Below are 23,919 nucleotides of genomic sequence, written 5' to 3' on the forward strand. Positions count from 1 at the left end.
CCGCAACGGGCCAACTTCTTTGCGCTGGAGGAAAAGCAGGGTATGGTTCACCTGAGGAAGATCACTTCCAGAAGAGCTTGAAACACTTGAAGGTTCTCCCCTCCCATACACATGGGCTGCATCTTCCTTAATTAATTCCATACCAAACGTCAGCCAGGAGACCAAAGCACTTCAAAAACCTCTGTCAGGGCCATCACACGGGAAAGAGGCTGTCCTGGAAACACAGGTGAGGACTGGCTGATGTGCCCAAGGTTACTCTCTGCATCTGCAGCAGAGCTGGACGAGGACACAGCCCTGCGCTTCGMCCCGTATTTGCGGCACCGTGTGGTGCCCTCGTCCTTGGTTTGCACTATGCTAAACCAGGCAGCAGCCTTTGCCCCCTAGACACGAGCAGCACCTACCCACCTGCYTTGGCAGCCACTTTGCAGAGGTGTCATCTCACAGGGACATAGAAGGAATCACAGAGGTGTCATCTCACAGCGACATAGAAGGAATCCAGGGCTCTCGAACAGCTGTGAAGGTGACACTGAAACACCAAGATGCTACTTATTGCATCAGAGCAAGGCTGCAGGACCCTGCTGGTCACGAGACAGGGGCTGCAACACCAGGGCTAGTAAGGTAACAGCTTGAGGAAGAGCCTGGAGTGCTGGACAGCACCGCTTCCACACTGCACACCCGTGAGGACACTGCCCTGCTCCCCGAGAGGCTCAGAAAACTCACAAAGAGGCCAAGACCTCAAAGAGAAAAGTGTCCTTCACCAGGGCAAGCAGTTCTTTTTGAAACACAGCGATATCTSTGTGGGGGCATTTGGAAAATATCCTTACACTGAGATTTGTTGAGATCCAGATCTGTGGAAGAGTCTTCTACAGACCAACTACATCAAGCACAGTCTATTGGTACCAATCCTTCCGACCTCTACAGAGAAACACACATTTCAGGACTTTTAAATGACCTTATGACAACCCTTCACCATCTAGCACTTGCAGTGTGCATGCTCACTCACCAGTGCAGGAACATCTTCCCTTTCCTCTACGTGAAAAAGCCATGATCATTGCTATCACACTCACGTAACTTGCAGCCTGTAGTAGATACATCAAGCCACCTCTCAAGATCTATACATTGTGGGAAATGAAGCCCATGGACCTGTATTTTTGGAGACAAGAGCGGAGAGCTGCTCTGCCTAATCCTTTGGCTGGTTCCTTGATCAGAGATGGGGGCACCACGACCACCAAGCTGCTAAGGAGGGACAGCCAGTCAGGCTGGGGGGTAAATACCTGCTCTCTTAGTAGCACAGCTCTCCAGCTTCAGTCACAACCCAAGAAATACCAGCAAAATGTCATCAGTCCCCGAGAGACACTGACCTTTGCCACAGCRCACGGTGAGATAATGACATATTTCTAGAAAAGAAAAACAAAACGCTGATAAATCCAATCAGACTGCTAGGTTAAAATTCCACAATAAAAATAAAAGGTTGAGGTTACAAATAGGAACCAGGATCGCTTTAACTAATCCTGCCTGATGTCTGTGGGTTACACTCTCTTAGAGGGCATAAATTAAACAGTTCCACTAGCTGCTTCCTTTGTATTAGGTCAGATGCTGTAGAGGACTTGGCAAGGGAAATAAACAACAGAAAACACTATATGCGACTGGTTCTCAGTGGTCTGACTAACTGGGTCTATTTAACTGACAGGAATGCTATTTAATCTATTTCCCCATCTTCAAAATATAAAGAAAAACATCGCATGTCTCACTGCAACTTTTGCAAAAGCCTCACAAAGTTTAAAAAAAAATAAAGAAAAAACAGCACGAACCAACCTACAAATGCACRTGACTTTTATTGTTTTACTCCAGGACAAAAATGGGCTTGCTGTGTTTTTTAATACCTGAGGCCCCTCTAAACAGCTTAGACAGCACTCACAGACCTGGGCAGAACTGAACTTCTGCAAGTCTGATGTATCCAAGCAATTTGTCGCATCCTAATAGAACTATCCACGCTGACGGTCCTCTCGCTTCCGCGCTCCCTGCAGTGAACAAATTCAGCTTTTTCTGAGCACATGTATCAATGCACTTCCCCCCACAGCATAAGCAAAATGCTGAAGAAAATAATAATAAAAAAAAAAGTGCTGTATCATTTTCCATTCCTTCAGAAACTGAATGTTATTCAATAAAATCCACTTCACGGGGCTGGCAGGAGAACAGCCATCTCTCACCACCGCTCTGCTGTGTGAAGGAAAGCTTCACTCTCCCCACTTAGACTCTGGAAGGCAGCTCTGCAGCCCCTGCCCCTGATCTATGGGGAGCCCTCGCAGGCTGCTGGGGGCAGCGGGGTTGTCAGTCTGGGGACGGGCACTCATTGTACCTGTGGTCCTAGCAGGGCGGAGCTCCAAGCCTGCAGGAAGCTCCGTGGGCATCCACGGGCACTCGCAGGTCTGCACAGGGCAGGTCGCAGGGTGGGTCTCAAACGTGAACCCAGAAGGGGCTCTCAGCAGATCCTCCTGCTCTCAACGGGACATTGAGCTACCAAACTTACCCAAGGTGAGGGGAGGAGAGGAGGAACAGGTTTTGGAGAGGAGGAACAGGTTTTGAGACAGAATTTCTGTGAAAAAAAAGACATGTCACCAACACTGCTTTGCTGCATTCCAGAATTGCCTCATGTTAGATGGTACAAACTGAGCCCCAGCAGGAATGCCAGGGCCATTTGTTAGCACGAGGCAGAGCTTTGGGCTAGGGCAGCCTACCAGCACTGCAATCAGCCCAGAGCCTCTCTTCCATTTTCCAGCTCAGTGCTCAGCTCCACATTAAACAAGCACTCATACAAGCCGAGCTGCAGAATAGGAGGCTGGATAATAAAGCCCCAAAGAGCACAGGGAAGGCAGCTCCATCTCCTTTGCCTCCCTCCGGGTGGACCAGGCAGGCAGAGCAGCTTGAACTCCACCCTGCTGCACCTCTAGGTAGGGGCCCATTGCAGCCACGAACCAGAGGAGGGCAGGGTGCTCTCCCCACATCAGGGAGCAGTGGCCAGCAGGGCTCAGACAGGCACTGCTAGGTGTCCCCAAGAGGCACGTGCAATACACAGGACTGCAGCAAATCCACCCCTGCTTCCACCTCCCTCTTTCCCTCACAGCAGGGCTGAGCTCTCCAGACCCTCCCTTCCAAATTGTCCATGATTCAACCCCCAGCAGCCCCCAATTCACACGACTCTGCTCCGAGCTGCTGCCCTCCCTGCAGCCAAGGGAGCYGGGTCTGTATCTGTTGTCCCTCTCACACAGCCCAGCACCTCCCGCACTCTTCCCCATTAGCAACTCTGCCTTCTGCTCCGTTCCTGGAACAGCTTCTAACTCTTTTCTTCGAGCCAGGTTCATTAACCAGCTGCTGYGGAGCTGTTTGCCTCCCCCAGGTACTCTCTGCATGTCATTTGTTAATGACTCATCTCAGATTGGGCTCGCTGCAAAGACACCCCCTTCCTTTTGCACTACAGAGAYACAGCCTTGTTCTGCACACGCAGAACAACTCGGCCCCTCCAACACCCCATCCCTTCTCTATCCTTCCCCATCTCCCGCACCATCAAGCACGGGACAGATCTTGGTTCAAAGTGCTCTTTCCTCCCTTGTTTCTTTGCTGATCAAAGGCAATGCACGGCGAAGTGCAAATAAGCCCTCCTCCCACAGCCAGGCTTCGGGAACAASAAGAACGTAGGAACAAACTTAAGAACTTTCAATGTATTAAAGAAGCTTCAGCAAAGAAAGGTGGCTCCTTTAGCAGGCAGGGAACAAACATCAAGGATGCCAAATTCGCAGCAATTTCCCCAGCAGGCTGGGACTTGCTGGGGGGGTAAACCTGTTTCCGAGGCATYTGCATTGCTCCTGCCTCTTAGCAGGACTGACATTGGAAATGGGGGGGCAACAATGAAGTTTAGCCATGACCAGAGAACCTTTTCTCACTAGTGAAATCCTGTGAGGGTCTGGATGCCCAGTAYGCTGCAGAAMCCACCCAAGGAGCCACAAAAGGACRCAGTCCATCTTCACCACACAGGTCTATCAGACTCGGGTACACAACRTCCATCTGCAGCTCCTGAGAACCTCTCAGCTAAGCACGGCGAGAAGTTGGTGCAAAATAACACAAGTGCTGCTTGGGAAAGAAATCCCTTGAGATGCAGGACTGGGCTTTGGGCTTAGTCACTTGACATTTGTCATTAGAATTTTCGGGCTGGCACTTTTAGGGAACAGCAAGTTGGGAAAGAATCAGGAATCAAGAGACTTGACCTAGGGGCAGTTGGCTGGGAGCTATTCAGATCTGTCTTAGGATTCAAAGCTGATGGGCCTGCACGGCAGAAGAAGACAGAAACCTTCACTCTCACAAGTGTATGACACCAGCAGTCGGGGCCTGAAAACACCCACATGGCAAGGAACCCTGGCAGCAGCAAGAGGGMGGCCCACGCGCTGCACAAGGTACCTGCAGGTCACAGCTGACTTCGGAAACGGAGCTTAACCACAGGCCTCTGCTTGGAGAGCTCCCCTTCCTGCTCACRGAAAGCTCTTCTCTCGAGATGGAGGGGCCAAACTGCAAAACAGCACTGTTAGACCCAAGGTAAAGCACCTACTTGGCCTAAGACAGAGGTGAAGTTCAAATCTCCCAAACTAGGCAGCGAAGGTATCTATGCTCAGGAGATCTGGCTCAGCTACCAGCTTGGCCACAGATCCCTCTGCACAAAGCGGAGTTCCTGACAAACTGGGAAGCACTTGGCTACCCCGCAGACCCGGCTAGGAGATGTGACCRCCTGCTGTGACACCGTCACATCAGAACTCAGGGAACACTTACACGAACAAGAGCTGCTGCACCACGAGCCTGAAGTGACCTCCAAGCCAAGACTCCAGGCTCTGACATTAAATCGGCATTTTTAATTTTTTTTTTCCAAAAATGTGCTTTTTGTCAATTRCTGTTTCAATGCCAATCCCATCCCCCCTTAAAAAAAAATCCACACCTTGCCAAACTCGGTGCAAATCACCTGAAGTTAGTCCGTAACAAATAAAAAAAGAACACAAAACAAAGGCTGAAATGCTTTAGAATCACAACAATGTACAAAAAAAGGGGGAGGAAAATACAACCTGAAAGTGTTCAAAAATCAGAAAGACTAGTCAAGTCCATTGCTTCAGCAAGGGGATGCTGCTGTGACCCCTGCCAGTGGGTCCTGGGCCACCAGGCTGCCACGCACTAAACGGGCCCTTCTCCGATGCCGACCGCTGTCGCTAGCATCCAAGGGAAAGCAAAAGTGTCACCCTGGAGCGGCACTCGTGGGGGAACAGCTCACAGCAGCTCTCAGAGACCACATCACTTTTGGAAGGAAGACCATTGCCACGAGGCCCCCGTCTACCTGTAAGAAGGGAGGCTTGAGAGAGCAGCCGCTTCCTCCTCCTTGTGCTGATGCCTCCGAGACGCCGAGCAGTGCTTTCAATCTGTGAGAGATTAAAGGGCTTAGTAAGGGCAGTAAACAGACAGTTGAGTAAACAGCCCAGCACTGGATCTCATCTTCACAGAGCGAGGTAGTGTGAATTTCACCCCAGTTTCAAATAGACAGGGGTAGCAGAAAGGCTGAAGACTTCCATGGAAAGCAGTTCCTGGCCTAGAAACCTTCCCGTGCTCCCTTTGGGAATGGAAAGATCTGTGTCGATGGCTTCCTCACTCCCAGCCCTGGCTTTGGTAGCCACACTTCAGCCCTGGAATTCAGATGTGTGCTATAGAACTTCTCCCGAGATCTCATTTAGTAGAGCAGCTTCCTCARGGTTGAGCAGCAGTGAGAGCGGCTGGGAGGGAGTAAAACTGTCCACAGATTCCTTTTTCTGCCCCTTTGGTTAGTCCTTCTCTTTAGAAGTCCCTCTTCAAAGGACCAGGAAAACATCCTGGAAACAAGTAGGGTCTGCACAGTGTAACTTCGCCAGGTGCTGCTAACTGGGAGCTGTACTCAAACTGGGCGTTTATTTGCCAGCCTGGAAGGGACTGGCCCAGGACCAACTGAAAAAGGAGACACAGGCCCTTTTCTGCTCCTCTGGCTGCCATTCCTAGCTGAATGGCATTCAGATGGTAGGTTCTAGTGACGGCTGGAGACCAGCCCTTTGACTTTGGACATCTTCTTTGTGGGCTGCCTTTGTTCTGCATGTGGAGGGCACTCTCGTTCTACCAGCTGCTGCTCCATCTCCTGCGCCGACGACGAGGCGGTGGCTTTTAATGTTTTCTTTATGTTTGTGACCTGGCCAAGAAGAGACAGTGAATCAGCACCTCCTCCCCTCACAGAAGAAGCTCCATTCATAAAACACATTGAAAAACCTCTGGAGTACAGAGTGAAGGTTCCACAATAAACTGTCCCAGCATAAACATTTTCATTGCTCTACATTCAACATTATTAAAGGTAACTTTTTATCCTTACTTAAGAGGTAGAGCTATTAATATTCCATACTGGACCTGGACTAGAACCAACTGGAGGTTACTTACATCTTCTAGGAGATACTGGCACAATATTGCTGTTTGGAAGGACCTGCTACCGCTTTGGTGCCAAAAGCAGCCCTCTTACCTTGATCCTGGCCAGAAGCAGCAAGGACAGAGAAGAAGGAAAGAAGCAAGCTGGCACTTAGGACAGTGATCAAAAATGAAAAGGGAAAATGACCCTTGGCCTAGCTGGCTGAGTCACACATATCTGCTGGAAGTAGGAACAGGAATTGGCCCATGGAAGGGAGTGCTTCTGCTGCTCTGCCTTGAGAAGGAGATCCAGCATAGGCATCGTATCCTGCCCCAGAGCCCTGCAGGGCTCACCACAAGTACAGTTGTGTACATGAGCAAACAAATAATTTAAAAAAAAAAAAAAAAAGAGTCAAAACAAGTCTAGAAATCAGGTGTACAAACTCCAGGCCAAGGGCATCCGGCAAAACAAATGAGCTATGGGTGCCAATCAAGCCGCCAAGCACAAACTGCTTCAAAAGGCAAACGTAAACCTGCAGGGAGGCAGCACTCTGCAAGAAATTAGCTCTGAACAAGTGTCTCTGGAGGACCATTTTCACCTTTACAGCTGTATTAGCTAAGATTTGTTCTCCCCARGCAAGACCCCATGAGCTGGGCTCAACTCATGTGCCGATGCTGCCATCTACTGAGCAGCTGCCGGAGTAACAGAGAGCAGGAGCTTTTCCAGGGCACCCTTCGGAAGACAGGTTGTTCAGAGCCCTTTCTGGATGCTCAACKCAACACCAGAAGGAAGACCATAAAGAAAACTGCTAAGGACACTTTTGCAATAAGACTCGARAGATTTTTAATTACACTCTCAGATTAAAAACGAAAGCAAATTAGCAAAAAGCAAGCTTTCTCCTTCTTCCATCACACAAAAAGGAACAGAATCCTAACTCTACGTTAAAAGCACTTGTTTCCTAATGAATCATTTCAAGGAAAAACAGCTAGTGCACTCATCTGGTCCACTTTCGTAAARAAAATTTCCACACTACTTAGCATCATCGGTCAGATTTGAGGCAGATTTAGAACTAGAACACGGGAGGACGTTTTTTATTGAAATAAGAGAATAGTCTAAAATGACACTACACTCACCTCTATCTCTACCTGTTGCTGAGTTCGGTGGTGGTTCTCCTTGTATTGGTTGGCTCTAAGTACTTGCTGCTCAATTCCTAAAAGAACCGCCTCACAACCATCACACCTGCAAAACACAGTGTCAAACAGAATTCATCAAAAGCTTTCAGCCTCATWTTAAATCAGAATTACTGACTAAAGGTGGGGTGTAAGACATATTTCAAGAGTTAATAAAACTTCAAAATAAACAAAAAAAAAAAGCCAGATTGAAAGAATGGCCCTGTCTGCCGTGTAAGACAAGGAACAACCTCCTCCAACACAAAGTTCATAACTGCAAAGGACAGAAAGGGAGTCTGCAGAGGCTTCATTGCTATGCTCTAGACAATGCTTTAAGGCCCTGGAAGATGCCACAGCCTTCCCTCCAAGAAAGGACTGAGGAAGTTGGAGTAGAGAAGCAAAAAAAAAAAAAAAAAAATTGTCTCCACCTCAGGACAGCCCATTTGCACCACAATTTGATGACTTTTCGTGTATTTATTACCACAGCTACTAGGAAAAAACCCTCAGTTAGCTCAGAACCTGCTACCAGCTCTACAGCATAGAAGCGAATTTCTCTGGATGGGAGGGGATTCCTGCCAAAAGGTGAAGAGCAGCTTCCTGGCAAAGATTTTTTCCTCCAGGAAAAAACGATAATACCACTATCCAAATGTGATGGCTGCAGGCAAAGTGCATTTGGAGGACAACCGAGAGAGGCAAACAAAGGCTCTGTGATAATATTGGGTATGTCCCTGAGTTCTCATCACAGTGAAAAAAGCAGAAAACTGATGCACAGCTCTGCTTTGTTATTAAGTGTAACCAAAGAGGCAGGGAGGGCCTCATACCACACGACTGTGGTTCCAGTTTGRCACAACTGTTTGGCAAAGCCCTTCATTCCTGGCTACAGTTCTGCCAGGTAAAAAACAAAGCGACAGCAGAACATTAAGAGCTAGTACAACTTGGCTTGATACACGAACACAGAATGAATCCTAGATGGGATCTTGGAGAAAGTGTCTGCTGGGCAAGATTACCAAGTGTCTGCACACAGCTAAGACTGCTGATTAATGAGTTGTGCTAAAATTGAGCCAGTAATTGAAACTCCAAGGAGTCAGAAAAAGCCAGCACAGACTATGCACAGGGAATAAGCAAGCTGGAGAAGCCTCACCATTCCTGCAGCGTTTTGACAATGTTACTGATGTCCTTCTTCTGAATGTCTCTGCCGATACAAAAATCAACCTCTAGCACCTGGTTGCGCTGATCCAGCTTCCCCTGGATAATATCTGTATAAACTGCTTCAATAATGAGATCTTCCAGCTCCCTCAGATTCCTCATGTCCAGGTCCTTCAGCAACACAGAGTAGGGAATACACTAGAAATAGAAGGCCAAAAATAAGTTATCAAACCTTGAGGCAGAACAAACAGCTAAGTCTCAAACAGAAGCAGGGCTGCAGAAGCTCAATGCCCAAAGGCTTTTTGTATTCTACACTTCAGCCTGCAAGCACAGCAGTGATTGATTACAGCAGAGCAACCATGTAATATTAGGGTACATCATATTCTGAGAGAATTTAGGTAATTCCTGAAGCTTAGGTACAGTACATTCTGGAGCCAAGAGGTACCGGAATTGTCAAATAAATTAGGGAGTGCCAATTATTTCCTCCCAAAAAGAAAAAAAAACAAAAAAGAAAAACAGTGTTTTTTCCCCAGTCTCCACCAGTGAAACAAGTCACACAAAGTGTCCCAGGTTCTACTAACCAATTTTCATGGCTGTTCTAACATCTGCACTTTTCATCCAWGAAAATCCATTAAGTTTGTGTCCCAAATGCACTAAAATAGGGTACTATACATTACAGATACTTTCCTCACTGCAGGGTTCTTTGAGGGTACTCTTGCAATCTGATACAACTATAATATTTTAGCATACATGCCAATTAAAATAATATTTGAAAGAAAAAAAAAATCTATTATCAGTCCTGATGTACTTCACCTTCATTCTGGAAGCTAGGCTTACAATCGTCAARTGTTTCAACTTGTTTTTCTGAGTCACTGTCAATTCAGGTAGGTTATCTTTGTTTGCTGTRAAAGTGAAAGAAAAACAAGATTAAGGACTTCAAGAATTGTATAATCCAGATTGTAGAATGGTAARCTAGTTAGACCACATCCAATCCTGAAAGGTTGAACTTCTCCAGCTACTGTGGGTGCTGATGAGCAGAGTGAGCTGCCACTGATGACAGATCACCATACAAATTGGAGAGAGATAAAAAAAAAAAAAATATTAAAAAGCAAGTTGACAATTCCATTCCTCACTATTTCTTTAGTAATTCTGGTTCTGGAATTAGAGCGTCATTCACATTTACACAAGCAGCATCCTGCCAAAGCAGTTGGTCAATGCTTTGTTCCTATCACCAAGACATTTTTACTTCATTAGTGGCTGACAGAATAAAACCTTTCCTCTCTGCTGTTCTGGTTGTAAAATACAGTTGGCTTTATTTCTCTGAAGAGCTCTGGAATTTAGGGTTGAAAGTGTTAATCAGCAGGCTGAGGAGAAGAGGAGAAATTATTAAGCTAGACAGTTATATGGCCTCACTGTCACTGTATTATAGCCACGTGCCTCATGAATATTTAAAAGCAGAAAGAAGGCTGGCTGCTTTCCAAAGCAAAGATACTCTTTAGAGTATCTGCTTTAATGAAAATAAGTGTTTCAGGGACATTTAAGCTCTCCCACACATCCCATCTCATTCAATGCTCTACCTTTTGCCTATTTTTCTTCCTTTCTCTTTTTTTTTTTTCCTCCATTCTTCCTCAACTTCTCCCTCTGCCTCCTCGGAAGCAGAGGGCTCATTCCACACACAAACATGATGCTTTAGAAGTGGATTTCTCCAGGCAGGTAAAACTGCTGTGTGAGCTGTTGTCTGAGGTGCTGAAAGGCAGCAGCCACAACAAACACATCACAYAAGAAATTGTAAAGGAAGAACTGCACAGTCACATGCTGGGATGTAAAAACCCACGCAAAGCAGACCTCCTTYCATCAGCTATAGAATTAATGAGACTCGTTGCTCCACTGCCAATGAAGTTTCCAACTCCTGCATTTATGGATGCTGGTTTTCCCTAGAGGAACTAGATAACTCATCCACCACAGTCATAACCAGCATAGCTTATGGTGGAGTTATTTGTCACACTCTGTAATACTCTGAATTCAGGCTGCTATCCAAAAATAAGTACTACCTTGTAGCAGAATGGAAGCACGGGCACAAATAACAGAGCACCCTCAGACAGACAGATGGATGATTCACAAACCATCGTTCTGAAGCTGTATAAAAGTCACAATTTATCTTCTGGTTAAGCATTTTTTTCATTTTGCTTCAGCAAGAGAGTCACAAAATAAAAACTTGAACTAAAACCATGTAGGATTTTAGAAATAACACAAAAGAACTTCATTAAAGTTTTCTGCAACTTCCATAAGCAGCATAATCTAAATTTCAAAGCAGATGCCTGGAACTGCTCTCTACTGAGGTAAGAAGCCTACGAACTTCACTGAATGCTACGACTACAGATCAATTCAGCTCAATGCTGCAAGCCAAACTAATAAAATACCAACAGCCTCTAGTCTGACTATAGCCCTTCCTCCACGTTTCTCTRAATGAAAAGCACCTATGATCCAGGGAGTTGCAAACAGCTCTCCTTCCAAGCACATTTTGTGCTTTGATCTTTTCATCCCACCACACCAAATACCACAGAAAACACGGAAGTGCCTCTGACAATTATAAAGTACCATTGGGTGTCATCATCTGCAACCACCAGACAGGCTCTTACCTACATAGTCTGGGTATGTTCCATATGCAAACAGACTCAGCAACTGGAAATAAGCAGCATTAGGCCCTTCAGCAAGCTGGATGGAGAGAAAATGGGAGAAATTCCATTTAATACAATATTATAGTGGTAGATGGCTTCTCCAGAGCACATTTTAAATCTACAAATGACAAACATGATAAACTACATAGCACAAGTCTTAAAGAACTAGACGTTTTTCCAGCAGTTTCAGACTCAGGATGATGCAACCATGTACCAGAATTTAAATGCAGCCTGGACTGCCAATTAGTTTACGCAGCATCTTGGGAGGTAAAAAAAAAATAAAGCAACTCTTAATTTTAGCTGGCATCCTAAGGGCCAGCTCTTCTCATCATATAAGAGGCCATCAGACACCAGTGTTGGTTGGTTAAGCACTTGTACTCTTACTGGGAAAACTAAGACAGCTACCTGCAGAGCAACAAAAGACTTCCAAAGCAAAAGAAGCTAGAACATTGTAAATTGAGTGCATTTGAAAGTAACAGCTCTGCTCTCACATAAAAAATACTCTGCTTGAAAAATTTCAGCACTAACAAGTGAATTTTGTTGAGATGTTGCTGTTTTTTAAATATCACTTGCTACACATAGATCCTTAACTATGGAAGCATTTTAAAACATACCTAAGAGGCCAGGAGGAGCTGAGCAAGCAAGCTGAACTTGCTCTATGCCACATCAGGTTGAGTATCTCTGCAGCTGGAGTGGATTCCCTCACTGTAGTAAAGGGGACTGCTGGCAAGACATTCTCTTTAAAAGCTCTGGAATTTATTTTGCATCTTGGTTTGAAAGGCTTTGGACTTGGTTAGCRCTCAGGCCTGATACACTAGACATCTGTTCACAAAGATTTTTGGAGAGCATCAAGGTTATGCTTTCCAGGACAACTAAAGAGCAAAGATTTTGTTGTTGTTGTTGCTGACTGGCTAGATGCCTTCTTAAAATTGTCCCTGTGCTGCTGCCAGGAGTTTGCTAGCAATCGCATAAGAGAGCGAAGCTTTATAGAGGTATCTTTTCAAGATCTAAATGTATGAAAACAATAGCAATGCCACTCTTGAATTTATCAGATCCTTCCAAATCACTGTATGGCTCTTCTATGACACAAATATCTCAGAATTCTAATAAATCATGTCAGGCTCTTCCTGGARCAACCATTTTACAAGCAAAGGGTGGAAATTGCTGGGGATCCTTTATACTGGGAGTGCAGAAGGGACATTAGGAGAAGAATTTCTCTCTTACCTCTTGCACGTTTGTTAACTCCAGCAGCTCTCCGAAGACATAAACACCAGGAGCCTCCAGCACTTGGTTTATAAGGGCAGTCAGAGCTGAGCCACTCGTGCCTTTGGCTAGTAAAATAAACTGTTCAAGAAGATTGCAGGATGGCTTCTGTTCTCCTGCCATTCTAAGTTTTTGAATCTGTCAAAAAATACATACATACATATATATATATATATATATATACACAAAACAAGAACTGCAAGGATATTTTTATTATGTCTACTAGAGGCGAGCTAAGTCTTTCTCCTTCCCAAAGCTCATTCCATATCACTGAAACAGAAAGTCACTCCATCTTTGTGTAGAATTTATCCTCCTTGCAGGCCCACATATTGCACCTTTCTCTTTCAGGTTAGCTACAGACCACATGTGAACATAAAACTCCTATTCTTAGTCTAAAAGAAGAAGGGATCTGGTGGGTAAACAGCTAACTGGCCTGTATATAGTTACCAGTCAGCTATTTATGCACCAGAGCCCTTCTTCTTTTAGAAGTTGCACAGTTTAAGTGTTTTGGGTTAACTAGGAAGCTTAAGTGATAACAATACCCTTTCTACAAAGGCTCTATTTAAGTGCTTGTGAAGAGAGGCCTTTGTCTTCAGCTGTTGCTGACATTTTTGATGTGCATGCTGATGACTCCCAGCACCAACACTTGGTGTTCGCRATGTAAAACACTCCTTGTTAACAATTTCAACAAAATAAGCTATCTTTTAAAAACAGCTAGGATTTCCAAAGCATTCCAAATTCATGCACCAAACAGAATGCTTAGCGGACACGGGTTCCTTCACGTTATGATTATATCAGATAATTTTCAAGTTGGGTAGCTAGCCATTACTCTAATGAAGAAGTTGGACACCAGAGAAGCTGTGTGTCACTCTGGCCGATCGCTAGGACCGTGGCTGACCTTTTAGAGGGCTGTATAGTCACACTGGTGTTTACATTGTTCTGGGCAAATTAAAACTTTTGAAAACAACAGAGCTGGCTTCAGCTTTTAGACAGCTCCTGGCTAAATATGCTTCACTCCACSCCACTAGCTGTAAATGGTCTCAGCCTCAGGGAGCAATCTTTCACACCATCTTTTTGCACAGATTTCAACGCTCTTAGCTTAAAATCTCTCGGTGCATCTTTTCACTAAAGGCACTTGTGGAGCCTGACTGCTACCAGTTTGCAAATGAGAAATCCCTGCAATAGAGTAACACTTTGTGGGGCTTTCTGACCCACCTAGCAGCACATCACTGCTCTTCTCGCTGCGCACAGAYAGGGAAGCAAAGCGCAGGACAAACAATCTCCTCAGGACTGCACGTGAAGTGAAAAAGCCGGGTGCAATATATTTGAGGATTCCCAGGCTGCGGTGCTGTCTCCCAGGGTGAAACCACAGGCGGGTGCAGATGATTACAAAGGGCCCTTTGGTTTATCCATGCCTTATTAAGAGAGGAATGCAGCTCCGCTGCCCGTCCTGAGCGCCCGCTTAGACAGCCCTATGAGACTGCCCTCATGCACAACCCTGCTACCCCGCTGCTCCTTCCCAACCCACTCACCCTGACAACAAAGTGACTGGAGTGCACGTTAAAGAAGGAGCTTGCCCCCAGGCTGCGAAAACCCCTCTGCGGGGATAAACCGGCCCGCTCCCGCAGCCCGGCCCGCTCTTCCCTGCTCCAAGGCGCCCCGAGGGAGCAGGCGGCACCGGCGGGGGCAGCTCGGGGCTGAGGGCGGCCAGGCCCGCGCGGCAAGGAGGGCCCCGGCCCTGCCGCCTCGCCCGGCTCCGCGGGGCCGCTGGGTCCCGCTCCGGGGCCGCTCGCCCCAGGGCGGGGAGCCGCCCGCTGCCGGCGCGGGGACGGGCGCGAAGGAGAGAGGAGGCGGCGGCCGCTCCACACCCGGCCCTGCCCGCCGTTACCTCGCCGTTATCTCGCCGCCTTCCTCCCGCCCTGCAGCTCCCGRCGCCCGCCCCGCCGCACCGCACCGCGCCTCAGGCCGCCATGATGGCGGCGCCGGTGTCCCGCGCTCGGCGCCTTCCCCCGGAACGCGCGGCCGCGCGCCGAGCGTTCCGGCCCCGCCGCCCACCGGGGCGGGGAGCGCGGGAGGCCCCGGCCCCGCCCGGCGCGAGGGCTGAGGGGGTCGGTGCCCCCCTCACCCCCCCCGCCCCGCTCCGGTCCCGCGCGAGAGCGGGGAGCAAATGGCGGCGGGGGGCAAAGGGAAGGGGGCTGAGGGCAAATGGCGGCGGGGGGCAGAGGGAGGGGGGCTGAGGGCAAATGGCGGCAGGGGCAAATGGCGGCACCATGGGGGCATCGCCTCAGCCTGGGGTGCGTCTGGTAAGGGCGACGGGGCAGTCCCCGCTGCTTCAGGACAACTGCGGGGTAAAATACTTTAAATAGCTTTAAATACCATCTCAATGGCGGCCATGCAAATATGGAGGCTGACATCGAGCTGAACAGCAGCGCTTCAAAGGAAAGACATCAACGAGGGAAATGATCTGCTGATTCAGATCCTAACTTGTATCCCAGTGATACATGGAATCACTAGGGAGCCTGTGTTTAAGGAACACACACTGCCGTGCCAAGCTCTGGGACCGCTTAGCCTCGTTCTCCAACTAGGAGGCTGCAGGGAAAAGCAATTCATAATCCAGTTCTTCTTGTAGCTGAGGGCTCTACAATTATAAATATGTCCCTGTGCTGACCTCAAATAATCTGTCGTCTTTCCCAAATGTGGGCTGGGTAAAATGCCAACCAGTCTGGGAGGCGAAGATTACAATAAGCCAGATGACAGATGAGTGAGGTGTGGGAGAGTGCTACAGCCATGGGATCAAAAAGGAACTTGTGGATTTGGGTGACAGTGAAAAGCAGGAAGCATGATATCAATCTGTTTAATTTCCCTGGCCTACCCTGAGGGATTGGGAGTAAATTTCCAAACCCCAGACAGCCAAAGAATTTCAAGATAATGCTTTTAGCCGGTTGTCCTTGCCTTGACCCTTGCAGACTCTTTGCAACTGGCACCTCTCTTTTGTACTCGAGCCCTTTTTCTGAAGACAGCTGGACACGATGGACAGGATTTGATGTAATGCTCAGCACCCTTGGTGGGGAGAGGGTGGAAACGGGGTGGGATGGTTGGATTAATGATCGCAAGGAGACCTGCTGGGCCCGGAATGATCGAGTGGGAAGCCCCAAATGAGGATTTACAGTCGGGGGCTGCAGACAGTCCTGCAGCCTGTTGTGTCAGCTGGAGTCCCGGCCTGCATGGCCTGCTCAGGACCAYGCAGGGTCGGATCCTGAATTACTGTGGCCTCAGCGCCTAGACCTGCCTGTCCCCTCCCGAAAGCCAATTAACCCCCTTTCCTCTATTGCAAATCTCACCTCTCAGGCCTCARTCTCAGGCACTGAAATCCCTTTCGCCTCCCATTTCCCCATCTGCATGCCTGGCTCTCCCACTCCTGCCTTGTCTGGGAGAGCAGACCCTGGCACTGCCGCAGGCAGGACGTGGAGCAGGTTACTGCGCTTCAGGTGCCCTGCGGCCAGCTGCCGTGCCTTGCTTCTCATCATCTCATTTGTGTAATGACATCTGTCTGTAGACTGCAATTAATGTGCCTGTGCTGGTGCACACTCATTTGCTGAGGTGGGGTGAGCCTGGCTAGACTTGTGGCATCCCTGGCAGCGGCAAAACGTCCCTTGTGCTCCGTCTGCAGGCAGCGGGTCTCATTTAGCCATGACACAGCACTCCCCTAGAGCAGCTGTTCTCTCTCAGGCTCCATCATTTCCTGGAAAACAGTTTAATTAAAAGCAAGCAGGTTTCCGTCTCTCTTGGGGGCACAGCAGTCATTTGGGATACGGCACTGCAGCAGCGTCTCGGGGTATTGGTGCTGCAAAATGACCTGTGCAAAGGAGTAACATTTCAAAGCTACATTTTTAGTGTGTGCTTTGTTCCGGTGGCTTGACAGTTTGGGTCTATTTTACACTTACGGGTTCCATTCATCTTTTGAGTCCTTGCATATGCTACAGCCTTCAGAACGGATTAAATCTTCCATTTTATGGCAAGAACCAGATAATGCCTGAGAAGCTGAAGTGGGGCCATTAAGGGCAATAAACAACTGAACAGTTGAGTGGGGCCGGACAATGGAGGCTGCCAGCTGAGCCATTGACTGCTCCTCCGGCCAGTCCTCCTGCGGTGGGAATGGAAAAATGCCAAGAGACGCAGAGATGGATCACGAGGCACCAGAAGTGGCTTGAGATTCTCTAGCAAAGGGGTCCCCATGAGCAATAAACCACGCAATAGAGCCCAGTCTGTGATGTGGGCAGCTGGGGTCCTCTCCAGGACACAGACCAGGAGCCAAAAGTCTCTGGGGAGGTGGGAAAGCAGCAGGAACAAGAGGGTTTTTGGGGGCCCCTTCCCAAGCCCAGTACCCTCATCTGCTACTCTGAGAATAAAGCATATTTCTGTTAACAGTTCTTTAGCTAAGAAGCTGCAAATCAAATTGTAGACTAGCACTGGCCAGTAGCGAGGAGCTTTCAAGGGATGAATATCAGAAACTCTTCAGGAGGGCAGTGGGGCTTAGCCTGTGACCCCGAATTCGCTGCACCTGGTCCCTGGGGTCCCACCGTGGAGGGAAGGGGTGTCACCTGAGCAGAGGGCTCCACGTGTTGGGTTGAGGCTGACACACTCTGGGCTTCGCAGCAAATTGGATGTGAAAAACCCCAGGCCTTGCACAGCAAGGGAACTCAGCCAGGGCTATAACCAGCCATTCYGTAATTTGCTTAAGCCACACTTATATCTCATCTGCACAGGGAGAGAGAATTACCTCCTTAATCACTCCTAACCAGGTCCTCCAGCACCGCTCCCATTACCCTGCAGATACRGTAACCCTGGAGAGCAGCGCACACCCGCATTTGCCTCCAGAGCTGGTAAAGCTCAAATCCAGGACTAAAATAGAAATGGAAATATATGATTGCTGGCTATTTCCCATGGATCATTTTTGCAACCTCTAGCTGGAGCCTGCAGGTAAAAAGCAATCAGCTATTACCAAGTCCTGCTGCATTAGCCCCTTTTAGGTCAGCCTGGGGGTCTGCYGGTTAGGCCGTCCTGATGCCTCCTGGCCGCTGAGCCTGGCTTTGGAGGACATAGGAAGCTCTCCTCGGCTTTGGAGATGCAGTTCCTTTTTTTTTTTTAAGGGACAAGTAAGGGGATGCCCAGCTGTCTCATCCTCTTTTAAACTGCTATTGCAAGCTCTCGCCTCCACCCACGCAGCGTTCTGCGTGCCGGGAGATGTTAATCCATTTTATCTTTTAATGTTGGCATTATCTCTTGACTCACCCCATCTCTTCCCCTTGTGATTCTGCTATCAGGTCCCTTTTAGGCAGCAGATAATTCACCTTATTTCCTAGCCCTGCCTGAGCAAAGAGACTGTAATCCAGGGTAATCTCCGCATGCAGTAGGGTCATGGAGCCCCAGGGGGAGACTCTGAGAACGCGGTTTCCCTCAGAAACTGATGCCTGAGGCTGCAAAGTCACCTGTAAGGGATGGATATCTGGAACAGCGTGATTAGCAGCACAGGGACTCCCTCGTCTTGCAGCTGCCGTCACATAGGGTTCAGTGTCTTGTTCTTCAGAGCTTTTCAGAGCTCCTCCCCGGGCTGCTCATCCTGCCAGGCAGACCCCAGCTCTGCCCCTTCTTTGCGTGCACATCCCTGTGTCCCAGCCACATTCCTGGAGTCCCTTCCTGCAGTCCCAGTGCTAGCATGGGACTGGCGAGAAATTTTCCACTGGTTGTCTCCAAAAAGAGGGCTAAAAGCAGTAAAAGTGGTTTTATGRTTTTTGTTTTTTGCCTTACATTTCATTCTGTTCAATAAGGTGGATTTAATTGAAAACTTGTGGAGAGATGTTATCTCAACATGGGAGTTTACCAGTAACCCAAATAAAACACTTTATATTAAGAAGACATAAATTAGGCTAAATTTATCCAGGATTAGGATTTGATTCCTAAAGCATCTGTAATAATTTTACTTTCCAACTTAAGGAGAAATAAAAGCAAGTTTTGCAGCCATGGCCGTGTTAGAGACCAAGCAGCTGTGCAGCCCCTTCCATCGGGAGTGGGGTGGGATGAGGTCCCAGTTTATGAAACCATCTCCTAGTCCTGCTGAGCTGGTGGAACAGCACTTCATTCACCTGCACCGTGGGGAGCAGCAGCGCTTGGGTTGTGCAGCTGCAGGCGTCTTCTCACCTGCAACAAGAGCTGTGACACCTGCCAACTCCCTGTGCCCTGGAGACAGGAAAAAGAGGGAAGTTTTCAGTGTGGGGGTGGCACAAAGGGATAGCGAGACGTGCAACAACTTTCATGCAAGCGGATCAGAGAGCTGATGTGCTCAAGGGTGTTATTGTGCGAATGCAGCCGAAGGGTTTTGAGAGGAGAGAGATCCCAGGGTTTCTGTCACTGCCTGAGTTGGTGTCACAGGTTTCGCTGCTGCTCATGCCCAGAGCTGCAGGAGCTCAACACTTCGGCCGTCTGTGATTCGGGGGGGTGCAGATGTGAGAGATATAGAAAGTGCCTCTACCTCCCTRTACTGCAAGGTGAATTTGGGAACTCTAGGATTTGATAAGAAAACTCAAATGCACTGACGCTAAATTTCAGAAACCCTCCTACCTCTGTGCTCCTTTCCTGTCACAGCTCCCCTGCAAACAACAGGGACTTCCCCACAAGGCAGTATCAGCCCCACASGGCCAAGAAGTCCTTTAATGCTGCAGGATCTCCCAGCTGTGAGATCTATCTGTTTGCTGGCTCCTCCATCTCCCTGCACCTGCACAGAGGCAGGATTGAGCTCCCGATGTCTTCCCTAATCCAGTAGGTCCTACTTCCCGCCTCTTCAGCAACACCTAACCATTCGCTTTTGCCTTCTTCACATCTGCCTTTTCCCTTGCTCACCTTTTATCCCTACCAGTCTTTTCTCCTTGGAGAGCCTTAATCCCTCTTCCTCAGATAGGGTGTGTAATTGCYTGCTATCTGCAACCCAGGAAGGGCTCTTAATAAAAAAGATATATATTAACATAGCGTGCCCCTGGCTTGCTGCCCAGATTCAAAACGATCTGTTCATACACTTTTAAACGGATGGTGTGGAACTGAGCATGGATCACATGCGTCAGGAAATAGATGCTATCTATTTTTATTATTAAGATCCCTTATTGGTTATACTGCCAGTGGCCTTGTCTTTTTGTGTTAAATGTGACCTTTATTAATGCTCATGTTCTCCTCATTTGTACAGGGGGCGATTTGGAAGCAGGCAGAGCCGTAAGCGTGTTGATGGTGCGGTGATTATGAGCCGGTCCTTTCTGAGGTACTTTGAGCAGGGCCAGATTACAACTGCTGCGTTTATTTTCCTCATGGTTTACTAATGCTTCGTATTAGCTGTGCTTGGGTTGTTAATGGAGGAGTTAATTTGTCGTGCTCATATTAAGGAAGGGCCTGGCTTCTGGGATGTGCTGATTAGCCGGAGACTTTCTTCCAGTAGCTACTTTATTGCAAACAAAGGCCAGATTGCTGCAGTRCAAAGAGGGCTCTTCTTGTGCCCTATTTATTTTAAACTTTCTCCATAATGCTGGCCCTTTTGGCTCCAGTCTTGCTACGTGCAGAAGAGCAGTTGCTCCACATATAAAARCAGAGGCAGCGGGAGCAGCAGCATAATGTAAGCAGCCAGGTCTACAAACGCACCAACTTAATCCATCGCTTGAGCTCAACTTAACTTCTGTCGAACAGTTTGGAGGGCTGAATTTGCTGCACGACCAGCCCATCCGAGGGAGAGAAACGCGAACAGGGCTCGATGAGCCCAAGCAGCGTTGGCAGACCCCGCCGCGGGCAGCGCCGCGGCCAGGGCCGAGCCGCGCTGCGTGGATGATGGCCAGGGCCGAGCCGCGCTGCGCGGACGGTACCGTGAAGGGCCGTGCGCACGGTGCGGGACGGTGCCGCATCCCGGGGCTGAGGCCGCTTCCAGCACGGGAACCGGACGCAGCTCCTGCCAAGCAGAGGCGCCCGGCGAAGGCAGCAAACGCGGACGGGCGGAGCGCACTCGCGCCCGGGGGGATTCTTCCCTCTTCAGGGCTCCTCGGCGCTCACTTCCCCTCACAGGAGTCGCACCGGCAAGGCCCCGTTCCAGCGCTCGGCGACCCGCGAGGCGGACCAGCGCAGACGGGCGTTTCTGCTGCCGCCAGGGCCCCCCGTAGCCCCGCTCTGTCGCTCCGCCCTTRGCTGCGGGCACCCGGTAAGGCCCGGGCGGCTCCTCTCGCGCCCGCCCCTCACCCGCCTCCGGGCTCGGCCTCCCGCCGCCAGAGGGCGCCCCGCCCGCCGCCCGGGGGCGCCCCCGCGCGGGCGCTGCCGGCAGCTCCGCCGCCCGCGCCAGGTTTGTCCCGCGGCGACTCCCGTCCCGCGGCGACGTCAGGCCTGGCCGGGGCGCCGCGCCTTAACGACCGCTGCGCAGTCGCCCTTGAATGGGAGGGGAGGGGCGGGGGGGTCCTGAGGCGCCGCTGTCACCGCCGCCTCCCCGCCCAGGCCCGCGGAGCCAGGCGAGCCCGGCGCAGCCCCGTCCGCCCGCGCGCCGCGCGGCGCCACCATGTCGGCCACGGACGAGCGGGCCAAGGAGATCCTCAGGGGCTTCAAGCTGTATCCGCCCGACGGGGGCGGGGGGGGCCGCGGCGCGGGCGGGCCCGGGATGCCGGGGTGGGGTGCGGGGGGAGGCGGCGCGCGGGGTTCGCCCGAGGGCGGTGGCGAGGCCCCACCCGCGGCGGGCGGTTGCCATGGACACCGCCCCCCCCATGCCCGGCGTGGCTGTTCCCGGCGGCGCCCGCCCCTCCCGCCGCGCGGGGGTCCCCCCCTCCCGGGAAGGGAGGGGATGGGGGCTGCATCCCGTGGGAGGAAGGGAGGGAGGGATGGAGACACCCCGCGCTCCGCCGCGAGGTCCCGGCTCGGCCCCTGCCTCGGGACCCGGCGAGCAGAGCTGTCCAGGGGCAGCGGGAGCCCCGAGGGGCCGGGTGGGCTGCAGCCCCGCAGGACCCGCTGCCTTCCCGGGAGCCGCAGCTGCCCCATTCCCAAGGAAGCGCCGCCCGCGAGCACAGCAGCAGCTCCGCGTCCCGCCGCCCTTCTCCACGCCAGGTACCGGCACTCSTTTCCTTGGCTCTCAGGTGTCTTTTCGTGCTGATGCTAAGGAGCCAGCGGGGCCGCGGCCTGGCCGTGCAGCCCCTCCTGCAGCTTGAGCGCTGCGGCTCTCCCAAGGCCACCTCAAATATATTATCTGAATGTAGATACACTCCTGGCAAACGAGGCAGATCTGAGCTTSTAAGAGGGGTGAGGCTCTGCACACACCCTCCAGCCCAGGATTTCAATGGAGAAAGGCTCAGCACAAAGGCCCCTGGGCAAACCACACGTGAGAGGAGCATACCACAATTATAAAATGAAGTTACTGTCTTTTATTATAGCATATCATAAGCATAGAGGAAAGATGCAGGCTTCCCAGGCTGATTTTTTACAAACAAGGGGAAAACCACTTAAATCACATAAAGGAGAGAAATGCTCGCCTTGTCTAATACTGATATTTCTGCTATTTTTGTCAGCAAGCTGTTTGTAATCTGTGCACCATCTGTAGCAGCATCCGAGATGCTCTAGGTTTGCTTTAGCCAAATAGCTACTATCAAAGTATAATAATTCAACTTTTGAATTGCTGTTCCCTCCCCCAGCCTATTAGTGCAGCTGGAKCCTTTGCTTGTACAGTAGCAATATTGGTAATTCCTTTAATAATTGCTTTAAGATGTAATATTTTAGTTGTCAAAATGCTTGACCAGTCTTGAGGTACAATTAGCTAAATCAGAAGCTCTCAGCAAGATCAGTGGGGCAGGTTGGTAGAAATGAAGAACAGTTGGAAAGTTGAGCTTAGAGAACAAACTTTTGACAGCTCTATGCTTGTATTTGTATATGGTTATCAAAATTTAAGTTTGGCTTTGTATAGTTTTGGATGAAATAACTAACTCCRTAGTTTGTTGGCATAAATACAAAGKGTTGGGCTTTTGTTTAAACCTTTGAGGTGTTATGTCAGACAAACAAACTTTCTGTGTCAATCAGCTATAGCGTAGGCAAAAGTCTTTAATGGAAATACTCTGCACTTCCCAGCTGAAAGGAAGACTGAACTTGTGGTTCTTATGTGGTTATCAAAAATCATTATTATCATCCCTTGGGAAACAAACGACAGTATGTTTTTAGGCAATAAAAATCTGGATCATGATTCTCCAAGAAGATACTAGAATGATAGTTCAGATGATAGTCTATCATAAAGGCCCAACAGCATAAAAACCTGTAAAACCAAGGAGCAARAAAGCTATTTCTCAGAAAAAGGAAAAAATCTAGAATTGGAATTTTTATACAAAGTTAAAATAGTCAAAGAACAGTCTTGCTGTGTCTTTAATAAACCAAAAGTAGTGTGGCTGAACACACATTCCTCACTTATGAGAGAAGAAAGCCCTGAGACACTGCACCATCCACACAGGAAACTGCTCATGCCCAGATCTGACCATGCTCACTGCAAGACAGCCATCCGCTCAGACTGCCATTTCCTTTCCTAAGAGCAAATACGTATTCTAAACAATATTACCTTTTAAATAAATGCTTTGTCTTTCTGCCCACTCTACTGCTGTATCTGCTATCTTAATTCGCTTAAGATAGAAAGGAAGGAACAGGTCCTGAAAAAGCTGTAAATTTAACTTTAGAACACTTGAACTTCTTTCTCCTGGCACAGGGAGGAGTTGACTCCAACTTAGGCAAATCCTGCAAACTTGGCACCTGAAGCTGTGCTTGCTTCAGCACAAGAAACTAGCACAGTGGTACCCAGGGTATGAATGGACTRCATTCCTTGTGTAGTTAGATCAGTAGGGAGGTCAGAATGTGTCACTGAAGGAGTAGATCTCCGAAATGCTTGCTTGCTTTAACAACTAAAAATCTCCTGATGTGGAAATTCAGTTCACACAGGGTAGTTCAGGGTTGCCTCAAACAAGTTCAGCGTGCATGTGGCTCCCAAGAAGAGACTGACTCCCAGCTTTCCTGCTGACTGGGACATGTGCTGTGGAAATTGGATTATATCTGCAGTCCGCCCCCTGACTTCAGTCACAGACACTCCTTCCTTCCCCTGTGACACAAGTACAGAAACATGTTGTGGCTACTGTCCTTAGATCCAACCCAGAAACAATTGCTGCCTTCTCAGATT

General features: G+C 49.2%; 2 protein-coding genes across 3 annotated transcripts in view; one reads left to right on the top strand and one right to left on the bottom strand.

Annotated features, from left to right (window-relative positions):
• Positions 1-4,951: 4,951 nt before the first annotated feature.
• On the bottom strand, positions 4,952-14,627 carry COPS7B (COP9 signalosome subunit 7B). Of its 2 annotated transcripts, none has more exons than XM_026045428.1 (7): positions 14,596-14,627; positions 12,669-12,845; positions 11,406-11,481; positions 9,580-9,668; positions 8,762-8,964; positions 7,585-7,690; positions 4,952-6,244 (listed from the first exon to the last, which is right to left on the bottom strand). In XM_026045428.1, the coding sequence occupies exons 2-7, from the start codon at positions 12,828-12,830 to the stop codon at positions 6,086-6,088; spliced, it is 795 nt and encodes a 264-aa protein (XP_025901213.1). In that variant the 5' UTR covers positions 12,831-12,845; positions 14,596-14,627; the 3' UTR covers positions 4,952-6,085. The 2 variants fall into 2 exon arrangements, with proteins under 2 accessions (XP_025901213.1, XP_025901214.1); XM_026045429.1 differs by lacking the exon at positions 14,596-14,627 and adding an exon at positions 13,923-14,020.
• Positions 14,628-21,247: 6,620 nt separating this feature from the next.
• PDE6D (phosphodiesterase 6D) overlaps positions 21,248-23,919 on the top strand; it is a 32,675-nt gene continuing 30,003 nt past the window's right edge. Inside the window, exon 1 of the mRNA XM_026045331.1 lies at positions 21,248-21,332. Within this exon, the coding sequence (XP_025901116.1) occupies positions 21,283-21,332 (50 nt within the window). The 5' untranslated portion in view covers positions 21,248-21,282. The remainder of the gene's footprint in view (positions 21,333-23,919) is intronic.

The sequence above is a fragment of the Nothoprocta perdicaria genome, unplaced genomic scaffold (genome assembly GCF_003342845.1).
Source record: "Nothoprocta perdicaria isolate Ctin4 unplaced genomic scaffold, notPer1 scaffold_4, whole genome shotgun sequence".
Taxonomy (NCBI): domain Eukaryota; kingdom Metazoa; phylum Chordata; class Aves; order Tinamiformes; family Tinamidae; genus Nothoprocta; species Nothoprocta perdicaria.